Source organism: Lepidochelys olivacea (assembly GCF_965140295.1).
Source record: "Lepidochelys olivacea isolate rLepOli2 genome assembly, chromosome: 11".
In the NCBI taxonomy this organism is placed as follows: Eukaryota; Metazoa; Chordata; order Testudines; family Cheloniidae; genus Lepidochelys; species Lepidochelys olivacea.
The window spans coordinates 77,631,384-77,654,600 of record NC_140421.1 but is presented as its reverse complement, the minus strand read 5'-3'; the positions used below and the strand labels follow the sequence as shown (position 1 = coordinate 77,654,600).

At 49.1% G+C, this 23,217-nt stretch overlaps 1 protein-coding gene across 1 annotated transcript in view; it reads left to right on the top strand.

The window, feature by feature from the left end:
• Positions 1-5,057: 5,057 nt before the first annotated feature.
• Positions 5,058-23,217, top strand: part of COL18A1 (collagen type XVIII alpha 1 chain) — a 219,512-nt gene continuing 201,352 nt past the window's right edge. The window contains exons 1-2 of the mRNA XM_084642695.1: positions 5,058-5,144; positions 5,225-5,298. Coding sequence (XP_084498821.1) covers positions 5,134-5,144; positions 5,225-5,298 — 85 coding nt within the window. The 5' untranslated portion in view covers positions 5,058-5,133. The remainder of the gene's footprint in view (positions 5,145-5,224; positions 5,299-23,217) is intronic.

Below are 23,217 nucleotides of genomic sequence, written 5' to 3'. Positions count from 1 at the left end.
CTAAACCTCCCCCACTGCAACTTGAGACCATTACTCCTCGTTCTGTCATCTGCTACCATTGAGAACAGTCTAGAGCCATCCTCTTTGGAACCCCCTTTCAGGTAGCTGAAAGCAGCTATCAAATCCCCCCTCAATCTTCTCTTCTGCAGGCTAAACAATCCCAGCTCCCTCAGCCTCTCCTCATAACTCATGTGTTCTAGACCCCTAATCATTTTTGTTGCCCTTCGCTGGACTCTCTCCAATTTATCCACATCCTTCTTGTAATGTGGGGCCCAAAACTGGACACAGTACTCCAGATGAGGCCTCACCAATGTCGAATAGAGGGGAACGATCACGTCCCTCGATCTGCTCGCTATGCCCCTACTTATACATCCCAAAATGCCATTGGCCTTCTTGGCAACAAGGGCACACTGCTGACTCATATCCAGCTTCTCGTCCACTGTCACCCCTAGGTCCTTTTCCGCAGAACTGCTGCCTAGCCATTCGGTCCCTAGTCTGTAGCGGTGCATGGGATTCTTCCGTCCTAAGTGCAGGACCCTGCACTTATCCTTATTGAACCTCATCAGATTTCTTTTGGCCCAATCCTCCAATTGGTCTAGGTCCTTCTGTATCCTATCCCTCCCCTCCAGCGTATCTACCACTCCTCCCAGTTTAGTATCATCCGCAAATTTGCTGAGAGTGCAATCCACACCATCCTCCAGATCATTTATGAAGATATTGAACAAAACCGGCCCCAGGACCGACCCTTGGGGCACTCCACTTGATACCGGCTGCCAACTAGACATGGAGCCATTGATCACTACCCGTTGAGCCCGACAATCTAGCCAGCTTTCTACCCACCTTATAGTGCATTCATCTAGCCCATACTTCCTTAACTTGCTGACAAGAATACTGTGGGAGACCGTGTCAAAAGCTTTGCTAAAGTCAAGAAACAATACATCCACTGCTTTCCCTTCATCCACAGAACCAGTAATCTCATCATAAAAGGCGATTAGATTAGTCAGGCATGACCTTCCCTTGGTGAATCCATGCTGGCTGTTCCTGATCACTTTCCTCTCCTGCAAGTGCTTCAGGATTGATTCTTTGAGGCATTCAAATATTCAGGCATTCAAAAAATTCAAAGATTCAGAAACATAAAAGTATATATCTTAACCTGAAAGTGCTATGCAATGTAAAGATTTTTCATGAAACTAAAGTTGAAGTCTTCTTGGAGAATGGCTTCTGAATTCCTCCACCAAGACATCCAGGTTCAGTTTTGAAGTCATATCACTTTCATATGGCAGGAGAATTCCATTTCTCTTTCTTACATGAGTCATGCTCATCCTTTGGTGTGATAAAATTCTTTCAGACAAGAAAAGGAATTCTCACAAGCTGCAGCTGATGCTCCAAACAACAAGAGCCCTAGAGATATTTCAAAAATACATGAGAAAGCCTCCTTTTATTCCTTGGCACCATTAGAACTTCTTCAAATTCTTTGCAATTTCTCTTATCAGTGGTTTATGTACAGCCATTTCAACATTCACCTTCTCAATATCTAATCCAAGCAAGTCAATCAAAGCACGCAGTGATTCCAATTTCAAGAAGTCTGGAGAACTGGTGGAAAAGATTGCTGACAGGGTTTTGTGTAACTTGGAGTTCTTCTCAGAAAATCTTCTTTGCAATTCACCACTGGTTCCATCAATCAATTCATGATAAATCTGGGACCACTGATGCTTATTTATACTTTGGAATCCTGGTACGTGCTCGGTGACTATGGAATCTTCAAATTACTGGGGAAATACCTTGGTTCATTTGGTGGCACACCTTAATGTTGATGCCTCATCAGATGCATCTTTCAAGACAGCGTGCTTGGATGAAACCGCTGAGAAAAAAATCTTCAGATGTCTCTCTCTTTTGTTGAAGTTTTTCCACAGGCAACAGGCATCAATTCAACTCTTTCAGCAAGATGCATTAGCTCCTTTTGACGGTAACTGTTCGCAGGAACAAAAACTTTCAAAATAATACTCATAACTTCAGTTAAGAACAAGAATTTGGATGGTTCTGTAACTTCCAACAGCCCTCCTGCTTCAGTTGACAAGTCGCCATAGCGAAAGTTTGACAGAATACTCTGAATCTCTTCCAAATTACTGAGGATTGTTTCTTTCAAAGGTTTTCAGGTGACCAGTCCATTTAGTTTCTGAGTCTTTGCAGGTGTTGGCCTTTGTACACCACACTCACTTTATGCCTGCAAAAAAATGTGTATAGAGACTTATAATTTGAGAACCTATCTACTGCTGAGCTCTTCTCTCACACACAAGTAACCACCAGAGGTAACTGGTGATTCAAGCAGTGTGTGTAAGGTATTTGCTTTAATTTCTGTTGTGAAAGCATTTGTACACCTCCTTTGCACCCTGACACAACGTTGGCACTACCAAACCAAGAACAAAGATCACAGAGGTCTTTCAAAATTTGTTGTGTAATGTCTTCAGCAGTGAGATCGTGCACTTGGGCTACGCCAGTAAGTCTCTCGTTGGCTTTGTCATCAACAGAGTGGCATAAAACAGTGGACAAGTTTTCTACAGTCACAGCCTCCCTGGGCAAGTTCTTCTGCCTGAAACGTGACACTACCTCACCATTTTTCTGATGATCTTCAACAATATTTTTCAAAACCATCTTCTTCATAAAATCAATGATTTCATTCTGAATTTCAGCAGAAGTGTACTTTGCATTTTTCGGAGTGGTTTTCAGAGCCTCCTTGAATTTTGGATCGTGTCCTACAGTAAACTTAAGTAGATTGATGAAAATTCCTGATGAATTTTTCAGAGAAAAATCTAAGTCCTTGACGTTTATGGTATCTTGATCTTCTCTCATAGGCAACTAATTTATAACAGAAAACTGGATAATTTTTGCTAAGATTTTTAATACCACTGTACCTGCTTCTTTCAATTTGTGCAGATGACACCAGAGCAGCAGTTGTAGCACCTGAAAAAGGAAGTTATGATCAAATAAATATTATAATCAAATTCACAATCTGGTAATGTTATTGAGCAAATGAATAAACTGAAATAGTAAAATTAGTAAGTTTTTTGTATGCTGGTTGTATCACATCAAGTCTTGGAGCTTTCCTCGGGAAACTTCAACTTAAAGTTTATAGCTGCTGAAGAGCCCTGTTCTCAAAAGACGTTTATTCTCTTTTCAGGGTGACCCATGGTTACTCAGGGTGGAGAAATTCCCTCCTTTCTTAGCCCTTGTCTACACTACAAACTTATGTTGGTATAACGACGTCTCTCGCGGGTGTGGAAAAATGGGCGTCTCCTGTTGACATGGCTACTGCCTCTCGGGGAGGCGGAGTACCTGTGCTGATGGGAGAAGCTCTCCTGTCAGCTTAGGTAGCATCTTCACTAAGCGCTGTAAGTCTAGGCAAGCCCTCAGTTTTCCATGACTAGGGTTTTCTTTTCAGTTTCAAGCTGTTTGAATGTTTCCCCATTAACTTTCATGGCCCACCATCGTCTTTTCCTGGGTTGCACAATGCCCTAGCATTGGAGCTAGTCTCCCCTGGCTGGGGAGGGGGCCCCTTTCTGTCTGCTTGTTTCACCTCCCTGTAGTGAGGTGGCATTGAACGTTGCAGCACAAATTATGAGTACAGCTTTATATACATAAATTCATAACCCCAGCCCATTGTGTGAACAGAGCTCATAACAACAAGGAGTCCGGTGGCACCTTAAAGACTAACAGATTTATTTGGGCATAAGCTTTTGTGGGTAAAAACCCCACTTCTTCAGATGCATGGAGTGAAAATTACAGATGCAGGCATGATATAGTGACACATGAAGAGAAGGGAGTTACCTCACAAGTGGAGAACCAGTGCTGACAGGGCCAATTCCATCAGGGTGGCTGTAGTCCGCTCCCAATAATGGGTGGGGAGGTGTCAATTCCAGGAGAGGCAAAAGCCAGCGGGAGAACACTTCAATCCTCCTGGCCATTCTATAACAGATTTGAAAGTAGCTCTACTTGAACAAAAAAACTTCGGAAACAGACTTCAAAGAGAAACAGCAGAACTAAAATTCATTCGCAAATTTAACACCATTAATTTGGGCTTGAACAGGGCCTGGGAGTGGCTGGCTCATTACAAAAGCAGCTTTGCCTCTCCTGGAAGGGACACCTCCTCCTCTGTTATTGGCAGTGGAGGGCATCCACCCTGTCAACACTGGTTCTCCGCTTGTGAGGTAACTCCTTTCTCTTCATGTGTCAATGTATCATGCCCGGAGCTGTAATTTTCACTCCATGCATCTGAAGAAGTGGGCTTTCTGCCCAAAGAAATCGGTTAGTCTTCAAGGTGCCACCGGACTCCTTGTTGTTTTTGTGGATACAGACTAACAGGGCTACCCCTCTGATAGCTCACAATGACCACCTGGGGCATGCCGGCTTTCCTAAGAGACCCTACTTGACATGTATGGTATAGGACCCACTGATTCAACGGCCTATGCTTCGCAGTGTCCGGACCCTGATTGTCACAGAAATGCAGAAACATCAAAAAACTGCCCCTAGCATTGCCAAATCCAGAGCTGACCAAACCCGCTCAGCTCCCAGGCCACCAGCGGGGCCACCCCCCCCCCGAGCAGGAAAGGCTGGTCCCCTTTGGCAGAGGCGGCCCGTGGGTCGAGGCCGGTCCCCCTGGGCTCTGCAGGAGCACCCCGGCCCCTCGCCAGCCCACCCCTGCCCCCCAAAAGCCGCTCGCCTCTCTCCCGCTTTCCCTCCAGGCGGGTCCGGGCACAGCCCCGGGCCCTGGCCGTGCCCCCTTGCTCCGCGGGCCCGCGCCGCCTGGGTGGCGGCGGCAGAGCCATGCAGCCGCGCCGAGCCGAGCCGAGCCGAGCCCGGCCAAGAGCCCGCCAGCCGCGTGAGTCCCAGGAGACTGGCCAGGCCCCGAACCGGGAGGGCAGGGCCCGGGGCCCCCTTGGCCGCAGGGCGGAGTGAAGCCCGGCGTGGGGATGGGGGCGGGGGGGGGGCACCCGGGTCCCAGGGGGCGGGACGCGGCGGCGAGGCGGCGCTAGGACCGCGCGGCCGCCGCCCCGCGCTGCCCTAGGCGGCCCCGCGCAGCCCTGCCCGAGCCACACGCCGCGCCGCCCGGCCGGAGCCGCAGCGCCGAGCCCCGCCATGCGCGCCAGGTGAGCGGGGCCGGGCGGGGCGCGGGGCTGTGCGGTGCGGGGCGCGGTGCGGGGCTAACCTCTCCCCTCCCCTCTTGCAGGTGTCCCCCGCGGCGGCTCCTGCTCGGGCTCTGCGTCCTGCTGGCGGCGGCGGCGGCGGCGGCCCCGGAGCCAGGTAGGGGCGGGCGGGCGGCCGGGGCCGGGGGGGGACCAAGCCGGGGGGGCGTCCGCGATTTGCTGCTTCGGCTGAGGTCCGTGTTTCAGGCGCGGGGTCCCCGCCCGCCGCCCCCGCGTAACTTTAGAGCGGGAGCGGGGCGGGCTTTGGGGCCACCCGGGGGCTCTTCTTTGCGCGCTCCCAAGCGCGTCTTTCCCGCCGGCAACGGCGGGTCCGGCCCAAGATACCCCCCCCCGCCGCCCCCCTTGTCTCTCTCGTGGCCAGGTAGGAACATCCGTGGCCTTGCCCAGCACGGCTTCGCGCGGCTTCCCCACTGCCAGGTGTGTCTCGCCACTGCAAACCAGCCTGCCCCGCGGCGTGATGGGCACGGTCCTCCCGGTATTCGCACCGCCGGTGCCCGGCCGCGGCCGCTGCCTCGGCCAGGCTGGAGGCAGAGCGCTGGGTGGCTCCAAGGCTCGTCTCTCACCCGCGGAAGTTGGTCTGAGGACGGAGAGTGTCTCCCCCCCCGCCCCCGCCTTGTGTCTCCCCGTTTTAGCCATTGGCACTCCGCTCCATTGATGGCGCCTGTTAATAGGTGTTAATGATTGTCAGAGGTGGGACATGGGACAGAGAGAGTGGGCTGGGACGCGTCTGGTTTGTAGCTGTAGAAGGCGGCTCTGGGAATGCGCTTTCCCCAGTCGTGTAGTTTTCAGCTTTTCCCAGGATGAGAATGGGACCTGATTAGGGGCCGTGGCACCTTCAGTATTTTGTCCTGTTGAGTCGTCCTAATCCTCAGGGCTTTTGGAGGTCTTTGCTGAGTCTGTTAAATGGATATTTCAGACTGTATGCGCTGAGAGTACTATTTTACACATGTGGTGAGTGTCAGGTTTGTGATCCCTTTTTATAGCTTTGCCTATTCTCAAGTGGAATATTGTGGAATTAAGTATTGTACATCTGCACAACTGAGTGCATCCCATGAAGTGAGCTGTAGCTCACGGAAGCTCATGCTCAAATAAATGGGTTAGTCTCTAAGGTGCCACAAGAACTCCTTTACTTTTTGTGAATACAGACTAACACGGCTGCTACTCTGAAACCTATTTAGTCATGGGCTCTGCATACTTAAACTCCTGTACATTTAGTATGAAGTATTGTTTGGCTTTATAAGGTTGAAAAGTACTTGTGCACCATACCTAAGTGGGAGTGATTTGTTCTAGCAACAGAAGTGCAGGTTATATTAAGTGAAGCACAGACTTGTATGGGTGAGCAGGAAGGAGGGTGGGGGTGGGGGGCTTTTTAACACTGATGGTAGATAAGAGGAACAATCCTAAAGCTACTTAAAAGGCTGCCATGTCAGTTTGCTTACTCTGAAGTTAACATGTTAGGGCAAAGGGACGGAGGTTTACAGAGGTCAGGCTGAGATTTGCTTGCTTTCTCCTAGTAATAAAACAAAGAAAAGGCATAGCATGCATTTTGGGATGGCAGATTTTCTTTATGCAAGTTGTCCAAGTTTAGGGTATCATTTGAAGGGAAAGTACAGCGCAAGCAGCTTCATGTAAGAGCTTTGAAAAGAAAATACTCTCCATTCACCACGATACACGGTGACTCTCTTCCAAATGAATACCCGATAGAGGAAATCCCATACAGTAGAGGGTAAAATGCATTAGAAAATGGACCCGATGATGGAATAATGTGCATGCGCAATGTTCCCAAAGCAAAGTATAACTGAAAGAAGACTCAGCACCACAAAACTAAACCTCTCTGAATAAAAAAAAAGGGTAATACTGTAATATAACAAGTAATAAAGTAAAGGTTTGTCTCTGCCCTCTGAAATGAACAATCCCTAATAGTCTCTTGTTACAATGCTAGATTACAAAAGTAAAACTGCGTATTGCTCCTACTTGTGTGCATCAAGATACTCCCTACCACATGCAGAGAAAAGAAGACTCGGGCAGGGTATACTGCGTGACTGACAAACCTTCATTACAAAGACGAGGTGGATGAGGTAAATGTATCGCACTCCTGCTTGAGGAAAGATTGTAGAGAAGGACTGCCACGAAATGTCACGCACAGAGCTCTTAGCGGCAGATGAGGCTGGCGCAGGCTTAAGGTTTGCTTTTTTTTTTTAAAAAAAAGATAAGTATTGGTAAACAATTTACATTTTAAGGTGAGTGCACTCAGTATGCATCTGAGGGCAGAGCATTCCCCGGGCTTGCAATGGGAGTAGCCATGTGATGTTGTTTAAGACTAGTTGATTCGGTTTTTAACCTGTTGATATGAAGAGACCAGAACCAACCCTTAGCTGTATACTGGGTCCCCACTGTCAGGGCTCTGTTTGTGTCTAGGAGCCTTAAAGAAAACAAGCCTGGGGAAAAGGATGATATGCCAGAGACTCGGAGCCCGAGCCAGGTGCAGGCTGGGCTCCACTGGAGAGACGGGAAGCACCTTCCCCCCTCCGTTTCTAGGCCTTTCCTTTCCCTCCGGGCTTGCAGACGGTGTCTCATTCATCAGGCCGGCAAACAGCTTATATCCTCCAGGTAGAGGGAAAAATTCAGCACATGCTCTGCTCTGCAGCCTTTCTCTTGCCTTGCGGGGACCTGGCTAGTTCTCCTGCTCACTGAGTGAATGAGCAGCGGCAGCCTGAATGATCTTCCCTCCCACCCCCCTTTTGCTCCTTCCAGCTCTTCTAGGCAGTCTCCATCCCACCGCCACTAAAGCTGCATTGTGCAGACCTTGTATGCAGGCACGGAAAGCTGCAGTTTGCAAAGGGGAAGTTTTGCCCTGCTTGGGACCCTTATGAACTCCCCAGTTTTAGTCCTGGCTTTCCTTGCTGGCATGTCAGGCCTGCGCAGTTACAGCCATAGTAGCAGCTGGAAGCAGGTCACGTTTCCAGCGCAGGCAAGGTCTTAGTGCAGGGGTGGCCAACCTGGGGCTCCGGAGCCACGTGCGGCTCTTCGGAAGTTACTATGCGGCTCCTTGTCCAGGCACCGACTCCGGGGCTGCAGCTACGGGCACCAGCTTTCCAACGTGCCGGGGCGTGCTCGCTGCTCAAGCCCTGGCTCTGCCTCCAAGCCCCCTGCATGCCATGAAACAGCTGATTGGGAGGCCCTGGGAGCAGGGGGGATGGAGCTGATGGGGGCTGCTGACGTATTACTGGGGCTCTTCGCAATGTACATTTGGTAAATTCTGGCTCCTTCTCAGGCTCAGGCTGGCCACCCCGTCTTAGCGCTTTGGCCTCTGCAGTGAAGTTCTTTCCAAGCAGAGCAGAGAGAACTTCCTTCCAACTGGGTGCCAGCTCAACCACCTGCTTCAGCCCTTCAGTACTGCTCTCTCCCCAGTCAGTCCTTCAGGCCGGAGCCGTTCTGACGGGTGCTATGGGACGGAGCCTTCCATGTAATCCCTTCCAGGGTGGGGTTCGCATGCCTTTAAAGGGTCACTAGCAACTTTAACTTTAACCGAGCGTAGCTCCTGGTGCTTCTTGTGCATTTACACAAAGAGCCACAGCAGTGTGAATTCACTGTTTCATTTGCACTGGGTGTCTCTAAATTCTCACAGCAAAATGACTGACCAAGGATTCTACAATTGGTTAATAACATAGTAAAAGCATCCTGATTGGTTAATAATTAAATCACACAGTGTTTCTACTATCATGTACTTTAAAGAGCCACTGGAGGTTCCCAAGCCGCACTCTGAGCATCACTGGTTTAGGGCAAACCGTGACACTGGCTGGACCCAAAGGGCTGAGGGACACAGTGCCACTGAGCAAGGGAATAGTTTTCTCTGGTCTCTCTCCCGACAGTAACAATAATCTTAGCTGATGCTTTTAACAACTGAAGGAAAAACACTTGGAGACCAAAGCATTAGCATTTTTTTAAGTTGGCTGCATCCCCTTTAGTCTGTCAAAGCAGCTGAGCATCTTTTTCCATAAACTCTCCAGTTCATCCGGCATGGTCTTGTTCTGGCGAACCCAAATTCTGCAGCATGCTGCAAGCTATAGTGGGGCTGTGTGCGGGCGCAGGGCTCGGCCTGTGTGGAGCTCCTTGCAGGAGCAGGGCCTCAGTTTTGTAGATCACTTTTCCTCAGGAATGTGAGTATAGAAGCAGAACCCACTCTAGAGAGAGAAAACGATGAAGCAGGAAGCACAGAATGTTTGGGGCTTCTTCGCACTGCCATAATATGAACGCTTAATAGTAGTAACAGATTAAATACCAATGGGTGGGTTACTTTAAAGAGCTTTTTTTAAAATTTGGTTTCTGTTAACATCCTTCATCAAAAGCCCCTACAACAAGAAAACTGCTTTTACTTTAAGCTGCTGTCTTGCTCAGCCTGTTGGAAGAAATGTTGGGTGGAGGAGCATGAGCTGGAGTCTGTGTGCGTACAAATCCTAAGGTGTCTGCTAGCAGTCCCCACATTAGAGCAGGGGTGGTTAAAGTGGAATGAGAGCGCAGGGAAGCAACGCAATTTACTGGAACAAGAATAATAGCTGACTTGAGCACCCCCAACATAAACGGGTTGGGAACCCAGAGCAGGAGCTGGAATGTTGCATTGACAAATTATTTATGGCCTTAGGAAACAACTTCCTCTGGGAATAGCTCAGCACGCTGAAGCAGGGACCCATCCCAGGACTTAGATCCACAGGTCAACGGATTTGGGCCTTGGTCCAGCGTGACACACAGGAGTAGGGATACTGCGCAAGGCCACAATCCTCTAAGGACATCAGCGCCCTTGGGCCCCTGACTCCCAGTCTTCTGCCTTCCCCGCAGCGTTTTCCTCCCCTGACTGCATATTAGCAGCCAGGCTTCCTGGCCAGAATAGGAAATGGTTCACAGAAGGAAGGCGCACATGTAGAGCAGAGAGCATTGCCTCTTGGCAGACAGCTTTCATAGATGTCAATGCCGGATGGGGCCATCTAGTTTGACTTCCTGCATAGCACAGGCCAGAGGGGCTTGCCCAGTGAACTCCGTGTCACGCCCATAAGATCTGTTTGAGCTACAGCATTCTTTTTGAAAGATATCCAGTCTTGGCTTAAAGACTTCAAGTGATAGAGCTTCCACCATGTTTCTAGGTAAAGCCTTTCATTGGTCAGTTGCCCTCATTGTTAACAAATGTACCTAGGTTGTATCCATATTTGTCTAACGTCAGCTTCAAGCTATTGGATCTTATCTTACCTTTTCGTGCTAGATTAAAGAAGAGTCCGGCGCTACCAGAATGCTCTTCCCCATGTTGGTACTTAGACAGTGACCAAGTCAGTTGGTAACCTTGCTTTGGATGAATTTAGTAGATTAAGATTCTTACGTTTCTCTTATTACTGTGACCCAGGAACCCCTCAGTGCCTCCTGGCAAGGGGATGAGTATCCTGATTCTGCTTCATCAAAGAGTGTCACGGGAGGTCTTAAATAAAAGCCAGGGCCACACTGGTCACTAATACCATAGTGAAATGTACATACAGATAAGAATGGCCATATTGGGTTTAGATCAATGGTCCTTCTAGCTCAGTATTCTGGCTTCTGACAGGGACTGAGCAGAACAGGGAATCATCCAGTGATCCATCCCCTGTTGCCCATTCCCAGCTTCTGGCAGTCAGAGGCTAGGGACACCCAAACCATGGAGTTGCATCCCTGACCATCTTGGCCAATAGCCATTGATGGACCTATCCTCCATGAACTTATCTAATTCTTTTTTGAACTCAGTTATTCTTTTTGCCTTCACAACATCCCCTGGCAAGTAGTTCCACAGGTTCACTGTGTGTTCTGTGAAGAAGTACTGCCTTTTGTTAGTTTTTCAACCTACTGCTTATTCATTTCATTGGGTGACCCTTGGTTTTTGTGTTACGTGAACAAATAAATAACACTTCCGTATTCACTTTCTCCATGCCAGTCATGATTTTATAGATCTCTGTCATATTGCCCCCCTTAGTCATCTCTTTTCCAAGCTGAAAAGTTCCTGTCTTTTTAATCTCTCCTCATACAGAAGCTGTTCCATTCCCCCAGTCATTTTTGTTGCACTTCTCTGTACCTTTTCCAGTTCTAATACATCTTTCTTGAGCTGAGGCGACCAGATTTGTACGCAGTATTCAAGGTGTGGGTGTACCAGGGATTCATACAGCAGCATTATGATATTTTCTGTCGTCTTATCTTTCCCTTTCCTAATGATTCCTAACATTTTGTTAGTGGTTTTGCCTGTTAACGGATACGTAACTCCGTACACAGATTCTATCTATCCCAGACTGGAAATATGTTTTAAAGTCTGTATCAAGGCAGAGTTGAAAAACAGGTTTTCTGTCAGCCTGTCTCTTGGGCACGTAAATTAAGCATTGTGGATTAACACAATTGAATCGTTTACAGACAAAGTCAATGGGGGATGTGAAATCAATGGGAAGGCAGCACACTGGAGAATCAGCCTGGGGTGGGGGTATCTGGCCTCTGGGTACAGGCAATGTACTTTGGGGGGTATAAGGAGAAAGCAAGGAGACACCCTTTATCCTGTACCTAGGAAGTAAATTGCCAGCACGTTTACATTCATGAAAATGAGACCTCTGCCTTCCTTGGTGGAAGACATGGCAAAGACTTTGCTGAGACCAGACTTTTTTTAGACCATGGGTTAATCTGTTAAGTTTAGTCTCTAGAGAGCATGTTCTGTTGTTACCCTGCCAGGCAATGTAAGGACTGGCCTAGTCCCGAGGAGAGGGCTTGGGTGGCTAACGGGCTCTAGGTGTCAGGAAGCTGGTACCTGGAGAAGCACAAGCCAGGCTCCCTTTCCCTTGGGAGGAGTGGGGAACGAGGTGACTCTCAGACCTGGGCATCCATTGCAGCTACCTCTGCGATGTCACAGAATCAAACACCTGGAAGCTATAGCCTTCACCGCGATACAGGCATTTCATGTAGTCTCACAGGGCATAACTGACTCCAGGATGGAAGTAATGAGGATAAAAGGACAGCCACGTTGAGGATGTGGGGGCTAGAGCCCTATACATGGAGTGGAGATGGCGTCTAAGGGCTTGTCTCCATGGCCCCACACGGCGTGCTGTGGGGGTGTGAATTGCAGATTGCACTAGCGTGCTGCACTGTAAGTCCCCTGTGTGGGAGCCACAGGCGTGAACTAAACGGTACCTAGTTCACATTAACTCATTTGGTCAAAGGGGACTTCATTAATGAGCACTGGGTTCCTTTTAGTTCACACCCCCCGGCAGCCACATGGCAGAGTTACAGAGCAGCATGCCAGTGTGCGCTCGTAGCTCTAACTGCAGGGCAGTGTAGGCGTAGCCTGTGGCAGTAATACATACAGACCCCATGCAACACAAACTGTACAACTGTTTGAACAAGTTAAAAATTACTAAACCGATTATCCGCTTTCCTCGGCTTAGCAGGTAGACTAAGGAATAGAGACTGGCTCCCATCCAAACACCCGCTGGACACTGGCCAGGCTCAGGTCTGTGCGACTCAGGCCTGTCTTCTGTAGAAACTTACCAAAAACATATTCTGCCATGTTCCTGCTCCTTTCCTTGGAGGGGGGGGTGTGTGTCATGCCATGTTCCTGCTCCTTTCCTTGGGGGTGTGTGTGTGTGTGTCATATGTATAATAAATACACATGCACATACGTACACACGCCTTCTCTTCACAGCAACCCCTGCGTCAGATTCTGGACGCGTTTCCAGTCTCATTTGGAAAGGTACTGAGTCTAATGTAACCTTTGGCAGGTAAGCAGAGAAACTAGGGATGAGCTGGCTACAAGTTGTCCAAATGCTGTCAGGCACCCACCTAAAATATATGCTAGACCATATATATGATATTACCCATACTTCATGGATGCTTTCAGCCTTCACAGTGGCCACTGAAATGAAAAGCCAGTTATAGATCTCCAGAGACAGACAGTTATTCTCGTACGCGGGCCAGGATGAACTATTTTAGGTCCTGGAGCAGATACAAAATAGCATTGTGACATCTGGGGCCAGGGACTGTTTTAATCCTGGGTATCTCAGAAACGGTCAGGGCTATATCTGACTCTGGCATTGGCAAGCTGAGAACTCCACTTTTTCATATGGCTTTGAGCATTTGGCATTAGCCATGGGGATTTGTGAGATATAGGGTAGTTGGTGGTTCATTTAATCAACAGATGATGAATCCGTGGAACTCACTGAGGCAAATAGCTTGGTACACGAAAAGAAAGGGATTAGATGTTTATATGAGTACAGAGAGCCTTCTGAATTGGACTTACAAGGACAAAAATACAAGAGCTATCCATTTTTCTCTTTCAGGGCATAAGTTGAACAGGAAACTTTACTTCATAGTATGATATCCCATAACTATGTATAGTACAGGGTTTTTAGCCTCCCTCTGATGGTGCCATTAGTCCTTGGGATGAACAGGGTGCTGGTCTGGGTGAATCACTGTCTGTTCCAAGCGGCCGTTCCCATGCTGATGCATGTGTGTGTGGGAGAGAATTGCTTGCTGTGCGAGGAGCGATGGCCCCACTTCTTTCTAAACATCTGCAAACCGCTGGCTGTTTAGGTATTACAGGCCCTAAGCTGCCTTCTCTGCCCCCATTTCCTTTACACCACAAAGGATTTGAAGGAGAATGATTCTGCCAGTGATGGCATTCAGTTCAGCATCTCAGGACTGATGATCTGGAGGATGGCGTGGATTACACCCTCAGCAAGTTTGCAGATGACACTAAACTGGGAGGAGAGGTAAATACGCTGGAGGGTAGGGATAGGATACAGAGGGCCCTAGACAACTTAGAGGATTAGACCAAAAGAAATCTGATGAGGTTCAACAAGGACAAGTGCAGAGTCCTGCACTTAGGACGGAAGAATCCCATGCACCGCTACAGACTACGGACTGAATGGCTCGGCAGCAGTTCTGCAGAAAAGGACCTAGGGGTTACAGTGGATGAGAAGCTGGATATGAGTCAACAGTGTGCCCTTGTTGCCAAGAAGGCCAACGGCATTTTGGGCTGTATAAGTAGGAGCATTGCCAGCAGATTGAGGGATGTGATTATACCCCTCTATTCGGCACTGGTGAGGCCTCATCTGGAGTACTGTGTCCAGTTTTGGGCTCCACACTACAAGAAGGATGTGGAAAAACTGGAAAGAGTCCTGGGGAGGGCAATAAAAATAATTAGGGGGTTGGAGCACATGACTTATGAGGAGAGGCTGAGGGAACTGGGATTGTTTAGTCTGCCGAAGAGAAGAATGAGGGGGGATTTGATAGCTGCTTTCAACTACCTGAAAGGGGGTTCCAAAGAAGATGGATCTAGACTGTTCTCAGTGGTGGGAGGTGACAAAACGAGGAGTAATGGTCTCAAGTTGCAGTAGGGGTGGTTTAGGTTGCATATTAGGAAAAACTTTTTCACTAGGAGGGTGGTGAAGCACTGGAATGTGTTACCTAGGGAGGTGGTGGAATCTCCTTTCTTTGAGGTTTTTAAGGTCAGGCTTGACAAAGCCCTGGCTGGGATGATTTCGTTGGGGATTGGTCCTGCTTTGAGCAGGGGGTTGGACTAGATGATCTCCTGATGTTCTAGGATTCTATGACGACAAGGTTTGCTCTGCTTTGCATTTCTTTTCTATGGTCCTTCAAGGATTTTTTATTCTGTAGGCTATCCTAGTGTGCAAGTGAGCTGAAAAGTTATCTGTCTCTTGTGAATGCCACTTAACTGTCTAGATTTTTGATGTGCTCTAATAGATTAATTAATGTGTCTAATTAATGTGTCTTTAGACACGTATGCACATTGTAATTGAGTTCAGTTTGTTGGCAAATGCACATTAGATCAGTTGTTCCTAAAGACTGGTTGTAACAGATGTCCATAAAAGATTTCTGTTTATCCCATACACTAACTTAGTTTGCATTTTGGACATGGTCGTGGTTTTGCTTGTTACGAAATGAGATAAATTCAGTGATCCCTAAGGGGTCCTGAGACATTTCAGTAAATACAGTTCAGCACATAGGCGTATTTCCCAGGAGGCTCTTTATTTGAGTGGTTTTGCAGGAAATGAAGTCTATTTATTACCAGCCATAGTGTGGTTTGGTAATAGAGTTAAGGTTAGTTCAATAGAAAGAATAGGAGTGGTTTGAGGCATACTTCCATCTTGATGTTTGTGCATAATGATGCATAATTGGCACTAGTGGAAGTTACAAAACATGCACTAAGAATATACCCTAAAGTGCGGACATACATTATTTCAGTATCTGAACACTCTCACGTCATGTGTGCATGCAGCATATTTAACGGGCGCCTTGGAAATGGGTTTTTCTAAGCAGAGGTGATTGTTTTTTATCCCGGTAGCTCTGCATCTCTTCTCCTTGTCTTACGTATTTTTCTGCTTCTGACTACGTAAATATGAATCGGAATATAAGAACGTAAGAACAGCCATACTGGGTCAGACCAAAGGTCCATCTAGCCCAATATCTATCTTCGGACAGTGGCCAATGCCAGGTGTCCCACAGGGAATGAACAGAACAGGTAATCATCAAGTGATCCATCCCGTCGCCCATTCCCAGCTTCTGGCAAACAGAGGCTAGGGACACCTGGCTAATGGCCATTGATGGACCTATCCTCCATGAATTTATCTAGTTCTTTTTTGAACCCTGTTATAGTCTTGGCCTTCACAGCATCCTTTGGCAAGGAGTTCCACAGGTTGACTGTGCGTTGTGTGAAGAAATACTTCTTCCTTGTGTTTGTTTTAAACCTGTTGCCCATTAATTTCGTTGGGTGACCCCTAGTTCTGGTGTTATGAGAAGGAGTAAATAACACTTCCTTATTTGCTTTCTGCACACCAGTCATGATTTTATGGACCTCAATCACATCCCCCCCTTAGTCATCTCTTTTCCAAGCTCCAGTCTGGTACTAATAAATGATCAGCCTGATAAGTAAAATGGCAAATGAATGGCAGAAGAATACATGAGTTGGGTAGATCTGAAATCTTTCAGTTGAGGAGTACAGTCAGCTTCGGTGTACCCTGAGCACAGAGCTGGTCTGGTTAAGTGCTTGTCTGCAGATGGAAAGGAAAACTATGGTTGTCTGACATCTCCTCCTCTACCCTGTCCCTTTGTTGGGCTTGCGCTATAATTCTGTGCATTGGTATTTTGTGCATCTGAGATCTCTGCTAGTGGCAAGGGGCAGCTCGCATTCCGGCGGACTTCCCCCTCTCTCGATTAAATGTGTCCATCATTGGGTTCTTCCAGTCAAGGGTATAAAGAATGGTGCTTTATTTTTGATCTGTGGCCTGTTTGATTTTTTTAGCATTTTTGAAAACCCAAAAGCTCTGAGGCAGGGGAAGCCTCTGAGTTGTTTCAGAAGGATTTCTGTAGCATTTTTTTACCGTTGTAGGGTGTCAGCATTTAGGGTTGATTTATAAGTAAGGGCAGTGCAGAGTATGATGGTTCAGAATTGAAATGTAGGGACTTAGAAGACAGTGTTCAGAATCAAATAGCTGGTGTAGTAAAGAGGTTTATGACGTTTGGCATCATAGCTTCACTATTACCCTGCAAGAATGTAACATGCTGGGGTACAGGGGAACTGGCCTTTCATTACCACTGAAGGAGGAGGCATTGTGTGTTCAGTGATGCTAGGGAAACGTGCTTCTACACAGTGCTGCATGGTCTCTTTAGAGAGACAAGGTGGGTGAGGTAATATCTTTTAGTGGTGAGAGAGACAAGCTTTTGAGCTACACAGAACTCTTCTTCAGGTCTGGGAAAGGTACCGAGTGTGTCACAGCTAAACAGAAGGTGGAACAGATTCAACAAAAGGAGTTGACACACATTGCAATGGATCATTCAAGGTGAAGGGCCCAGTTAACCATTCTGCAGTCATAGGACAAAAAGGGGGTTAGTGGTTTACAGATTGTTGTAATAACATAACATAAATCCAGGGTCTCTGTTCAGTCCATGATTTTTAATGTCTAGCGGAATTATGAATTTCAGCTCCCAGGCTCGTCTTTTGAAAGCATTGTGCTGGTTTCCTTTTGAGGACGAGGACTGATAGGTCGGATATGGAGCGATATCACTTTGTGAAAAGTGTTCACCCACAGGTGACAGGGTCTTTTTATCTCTTATCATCTGTCTGCGTGTGCTCCTTAGAGAGCATCGCAGTTGTCTGGTTTCACTCACAAGTTGTTACTGGGCATTTAGCACACTGGATGAAGTGTGCCGCGTGTTGTGATAGGCATGCGTAGGACCCATGGATCTTGACAGGTGTGGGGGGGGCAGGGGGGTGTTTGCAGGTTTTGCAGCTGCTGTTCTGTCAGGTTCTGAGTTGGTGTGTCCTGGTCTGTGGGGAGCTTGCTTCTATAGATGAGCTTGGTGATGCTGCAGGGTTGTTAGGCCGGATCAGGGGCTTGGGTCTTTTTAACATTCTTCTGGAGCTGACAGGACTTAAGTTTGTAAAGCCTTATCTGAACAATCCGAACAGCAAAGCGCCTGGAACTCTGTTATCTAGCTACCTTGGGAGTGAAGGACTGAGCCATCCCAGCCTAGATGCAAGAAGCTGGCGGCAGGAGATGGAATACCTCAAAGCTGACCCTTGGAATCCTCCTGAGCTGCTCCCTCTCTGTCTGAAATGTCCACTGCTGCAGTGTGTACCTTCCCTCTGAGATGCTCTTCTCCACTGTCTGCAGATAAGGCTTCCTCCCCTAAAGCCTCCCGTCCTTCTGTGCAGTACACCCTGAGAGTCTCTTTCCTCTGTGCAAGGAGGTAGCGCTAGGGTCCCGCGGGGTGTTTGTTCTCCCCATTGCTGGAGTTTAAGAATAGCTGAGTCCTGCCCGTCTGTATGGCCCAGGTTAAAACAGAAAGATTTTCTCCCATGCCAGAGAGGTGGAGCTTGGCAACATAACTTGTGTGCTTTGATGCTGGCTAAGCAAAAATAGTTGCTATTGGATACTCAAATGGGAAAATGGGGACAGTCTGTCCCTGACCCTGTATTCCTCAATAGTGCTGTGATAACTGCACTCCTGAAACGTGCAAGTTCGGACCCGATGTGTAAAGGGGCAGAGTAGATTTGTGATGCTGACAGTCTGGGGAGAAAAGCCCAGCCACTTGATTTACCTTGAAAATAAAAACACTGCTCATTTGCATAAGGTGACACTTCAGTGTGTTCCACGGCACCTTCCAACTGAGGATGCTGCCTGGCTTCCCAGGCACTGCTGAATTTGGTCTCTCAGGCTCCCTGCAAGGCAGGTAAGTGTCATGCATATCACACATGGGGAGCATCTGTGGTACAAATGGGGACTGGTAGTACACAGAGGCTGTTTGTTCAGTTCCTACCGTGTGCCTGTCAGGTATCTCTAGGCATAGTCACAACAGAAAAGTACACACTACCACCCAATATTAAGCTTTGCCTTGCCCCTGAGAGGCAGCAAATATTCATATTTCTAGGCGGAGAAACAGCCATGGAGGATTTAAGTGGTTCACCCAGGTCCTACAGCATGTGTTTGGCGGTCATGAATACAGCCAATGTCTCCTGACTTTGTCCTGTATCTTACTCCTGCCTCCTTATTCCTCCAGAGTCTTGTCTGGTAGAAGCTGCATAAATCCAAACAGGCCTCGTGAACTTGTTAGCCTGTATACAGCCCTTAGGAGCACGAGTAATAATGAACTGTTGGGTCAACACCTGTGAAAGTAGAAAAGCAGCTGGGAGACCATCTTTGGTGTCTCAAACCCTCCCTCCCCACACCTTGATAAAAGGTTTGCAAAGGGGGTATGCAGAAAGTATTGGAGCCATTGAGAGCAGCGCTTTGCCCAAGCATGTCCTTGCTACATGAAGAGCTATTAATTGTTGCAAGGGAAATCCTTCCTCATTTCCCATGAGCATCTTTGTATGGTGAGTGCTAGCATTATTATTGATTTGTCAGAGCACCCAGGAACCTCTGTCATGGACTGGGACCCCACCATGCTGGGTGCCGCACAATCCCTGCTCAAAGACTTTACAGCCTAAGGCCATGTCTACACTGCACAATTCAGTCGACTTACGTTAGGTCGACATATGGCCACTGCAGTAATTACTGTGGGTTTTCATGTCCATGCTACCCTCCTTCACCAGGCGCGCTTTCACTGGCGTAAGAGAGGCAGTGTGGGAGGCTGAGAGCCTGGGCTGGTCTCTGCAGAGCTCCCAGCTGGAACACTCCCCCTCGCCCCCAAATTCAAAACGGGGACCCTGTCAGCGGCTGTTAGCCACCCTGACAACCAACAGGCAATGCAAGTGCCGTCACTGCGTCGCCCGAACGACGTTGCGCGAAGCCTTATGCCTCTCGTCGAGGTGGATTTCCTAGGTCGGCACAGCAGGTGAGTTACGGCGGCGGGAGGAACTCCGTAGCGTGTGCGCGTACATAGTTAGGTCAGTGCAAGCTGCCTTACCTCGACTCGACTTCATAGTGTGGACCAGGCCTAAGCCGCTTTCCAACGCCTGCGTGCTGCCTGGGTCGGGGGGAGAGAGCCTGGCGGGTGCCCACTTGTGCTGCTGGTTCTCTGGCTGCTCTGGGCCATGAGATCCATTCCTAATGGAGGAGGGTTTGCCTCACCTAGCTCATGTGTCTGCTGTTCCGGGGGCTTTTTCCAGGGACTGGCAGATAGAGCCTGCAGGGCCTCATCTTCTGAAGCGGCCTATTTCCGGGTATCTTCAGTTTCTGCTCTTTGGGGCAGAAGCCCTAATAGCCTGCAAGCCCTCACCCTGTGGGAAACAGTAAATCCCTTGGGTTGTGTGCACAGAGGGTCAGCAGTTCGCCTAAAAGATGATCGTTCTCCTCCCCCTCAGGTGGCTAGAGAGTGCTGGGCCTGCCTGTGAAAGCAGGGACTGGCTTCTCCATTGTCTCCATCTTTGTATGCAGTTTGTTTTTATCTCACCCTAACACCTTTAGGGGTCTCAGACCAGTGGAGTTGCCTGGAAGACTGCTGGGAGAAAAGGGCTGGGAATTCCCTGCCCAGGTTAGGGGGGCGCGCGCGTGTGTGTGAGATCCTTGTGGAAGGGTAGGTCACTTGGGCTCTTTAAGAGAGTTTGCCAGTCGCCTGGGGAGAAGAACCAGAGAGGTTTTGCAAGACTTCACTGCTGTGTGTTCCTTTCTTTGGACGCTGGGAGAATGAAGAAGCACTGTAGCAGAGCTAGCCAGCCAGGCACCGCACCTGGGTTGGGTGGAAGATGGGTCCTTGTCCCACACACCTGAGCCTTGCAGTACTGCAGCTCTTCCAGAGCGAGAGCTCTTGTGAGCACAGGCCAGGGGCCAGATGCTCAGTGGGTGTAAATCAGTGAGCTCAACTGACTTGGATGGAGTTAGGACAGTGGAGGATGTAGCCCCAGTACTACCAGGGCTTGAAATATATACCTGAGACCTGTTAGCTCAAGGATTAAGGCTTCTGCATCCGGTAAACGCTCCCCCCCAACCCTCTGCTGCCAGGGCATGCCCTCTCCGCATGGCCTGTGGATGGGCAGAGGGTGTGCAGAGGGGTTCCTGTCTGTTCCAGGCAGGTCTGCCCATGAACCGAACATGAGGAATAACGTGCTCTTTGTTTCACAGACTGGCAATTACAGTGTTCCTCTTTTCAGACAGCAATGCCCGGGCATTGAAACTGGAGCGTGTGCACGCGGGCTGCTCTGCTCTTCTCCCGCCTCAGCTTTTGAGCCCTTCCCAAGGCCATGCCTGCCTCGGCTGCTGCTCCGAGCGGTCTCCAAGCTGCGGCATGCTGCCCTTTACCTGCTTCTTGCTGTGTTCACTGCGGGGCTTTGTGGAGTTTGCACTGTGCTGCAGTCGGGAGAGTTTGGAGGAGGAGCAGCAGCAGCACCTGAGACACCAGAGTGGGCTGCCTGCAGACTCAGGGAGGCGGTACTGCATTGGGTGGCACTGCTTGGAGGGTTTTCAGCCAGGGCTGGAAAGGTCTGATGGCCCTGGAAAAGCTTTTGGCTTCACGTGGGCAAGAGGACTTCTCAAGCCCTGGTTCCGCCTCATTCTCAACTTTCAGCGTTCGGTGACACGATTAGATGTCTACTAGGGATGGAGTGGAGGCCATCAAGCACACGTACTTGACACCTGGAGCTGACCTTGGATGTCAGGTAGTGAAGCTTGCGTCCGGCAGGGTGCTGCTGCCAGTTGATTTCAGTCTTTGGCAAGCAGGACTGTAGCAAATCAGGCAGGAAAGGGGAAAACACCACAATCCTTGCCCTGCCTGCAGTGACACCAGCCCCATCAGCAGTCCTGGGAAAGAGTCCCGCTAGTCACCGCACGGGGCAGTGTGCATGAGGCTTTAACAACCGCCAGTATCCTCATCTCCTTGCTGCATTTCCGAGGACAGTCTTCTTTTCTCTGCTGCCCATCTGAAGGCTTCCCCTGGGATTGGTGACACCACTAAACGGAGCGTGTCGGCGACTGAGAGCAACCGGCAGCGGGAAGCCTATGGCCTCATGCTCAGTTGGGTAAGGGCAGTGCTCAGTGCTGTCCATGGCTCTGGGGGAGGCACTAGGTGGTGCTTCCCCCGAGTGGAAAGCTCTCTGGGAACAGGAGCCCTCTGCTGAGTGTTTAGGAACCAGGTGCTGTCTGCTCTGGCTGAGCAGGTGCATAGAGCGGGCTGGGGACCCATTCCTTTCTGGCTTGGAAAGGCAGCCACTATCGGGCTTTTAGATCTTAATAGCATGACCCAGGGTTCCCCACTCGCTGTTCGCTGCAGGAGGCTCTGCTGTGCCCAAGGAGGCAGAAGCAGCATGGGTCGCCCTCGCTGCCCACCACTCCTCCTGCCACCTCCCAGAGGAAGGGGGCTGCTCCGGGCAGCCATGGAGAGGTGAGTCTTTCACGGAGCAGGCTGTACAGTCTGGGTATTTCTAAGGTGAAAAACAAGCAGGAGAAACCTTCATTAGGCCTTCAGTACACCCCAGAAAGAAACACATGTCCCAGTTCTTTTAAAATCCTTTGTAGGTCCCCTTTTCATTGGACTGGCAAAAGTTTTCCCAGAGTCACTGATGCTAAGGCCAGAGGGAACTGCTATAGTCATCGAGTCTGACCTCCTGCACAGCACAAGCCAGAGAACATCACCCAGTGACTCCTGCATCAAGCCCAAAACCTTCTGGCTGAGCTAGAGTGGATCTTTTTGAAAGACAACCAGCCTTGATTTAGACACTCTAGCTGATGAGCTCCCAGTGATGGAGAACCCACTCTGTCCCTCAGAGACATTGGGGTGGCATTTGTTAAAAAATCCTCCCTGTTAAAAAATATTTGCAACTTATTTATAGTTTCCCTAGCTTCGGCTTCCCGTCAGCAGTCGTGTTCTGTCCAGCGCCGGCCTGGTTACAGAGCCCTCTGCTATTGGAAATGTCCCTGTGTAGGTGCAGGTTTACAGACCATGAGCCAAGTCCCTTTGTATCCTCTTTGCTAAGCTAAGTGAGTGAGCTGCTTCAGTCTCTCCATAGAAGGCAGCGTTTTCAGACCTTGTCTTGGTCTTTTTGTCTCTTCCCTGCAATACGCTGTTACGGTGGGTGATGGGGAGGGTGACGAGATAGCAGCTGTGAAAAAATGGGACAGGGGGTCGGGGGTAATAGGTGCCTGTATAAGAAAAAGTCCCCCAAAATGGGACTGCCCTTTTAAAAACGGGACATCTGGTCACTCTAGTGATGGGCTGTCTCTGGACGTGGGCTAACTGAGTCCAGGAAGGAAATGGCCCTTTTCTTCCTCTTTTATCCAGCTCTCTTCTTTCCAAGCTCCAGCCTCACTCCTGAGATACCCCTGAGCCCCAGGGAATTGCTGTAGGTAGGTATCTGGGCATTGCCCTTCTTCCTGAGGGTTGGCAACATGGTTCAGTGTGGGACACGTAGATCTGGAGTATTTTTTTTTTTTCCCCCCAGAGCTGTTCCTTGAAGTGGTGACTAAATGAAAATCCTCTCAGCCTTTGCTTTCCGCTGCCAGGAGCAAGGGATTCTTAGGTCGTGGGGCTGATTCGAGCAGGGTGCTTATCCTGGGGGCAGGATGAAGAATGC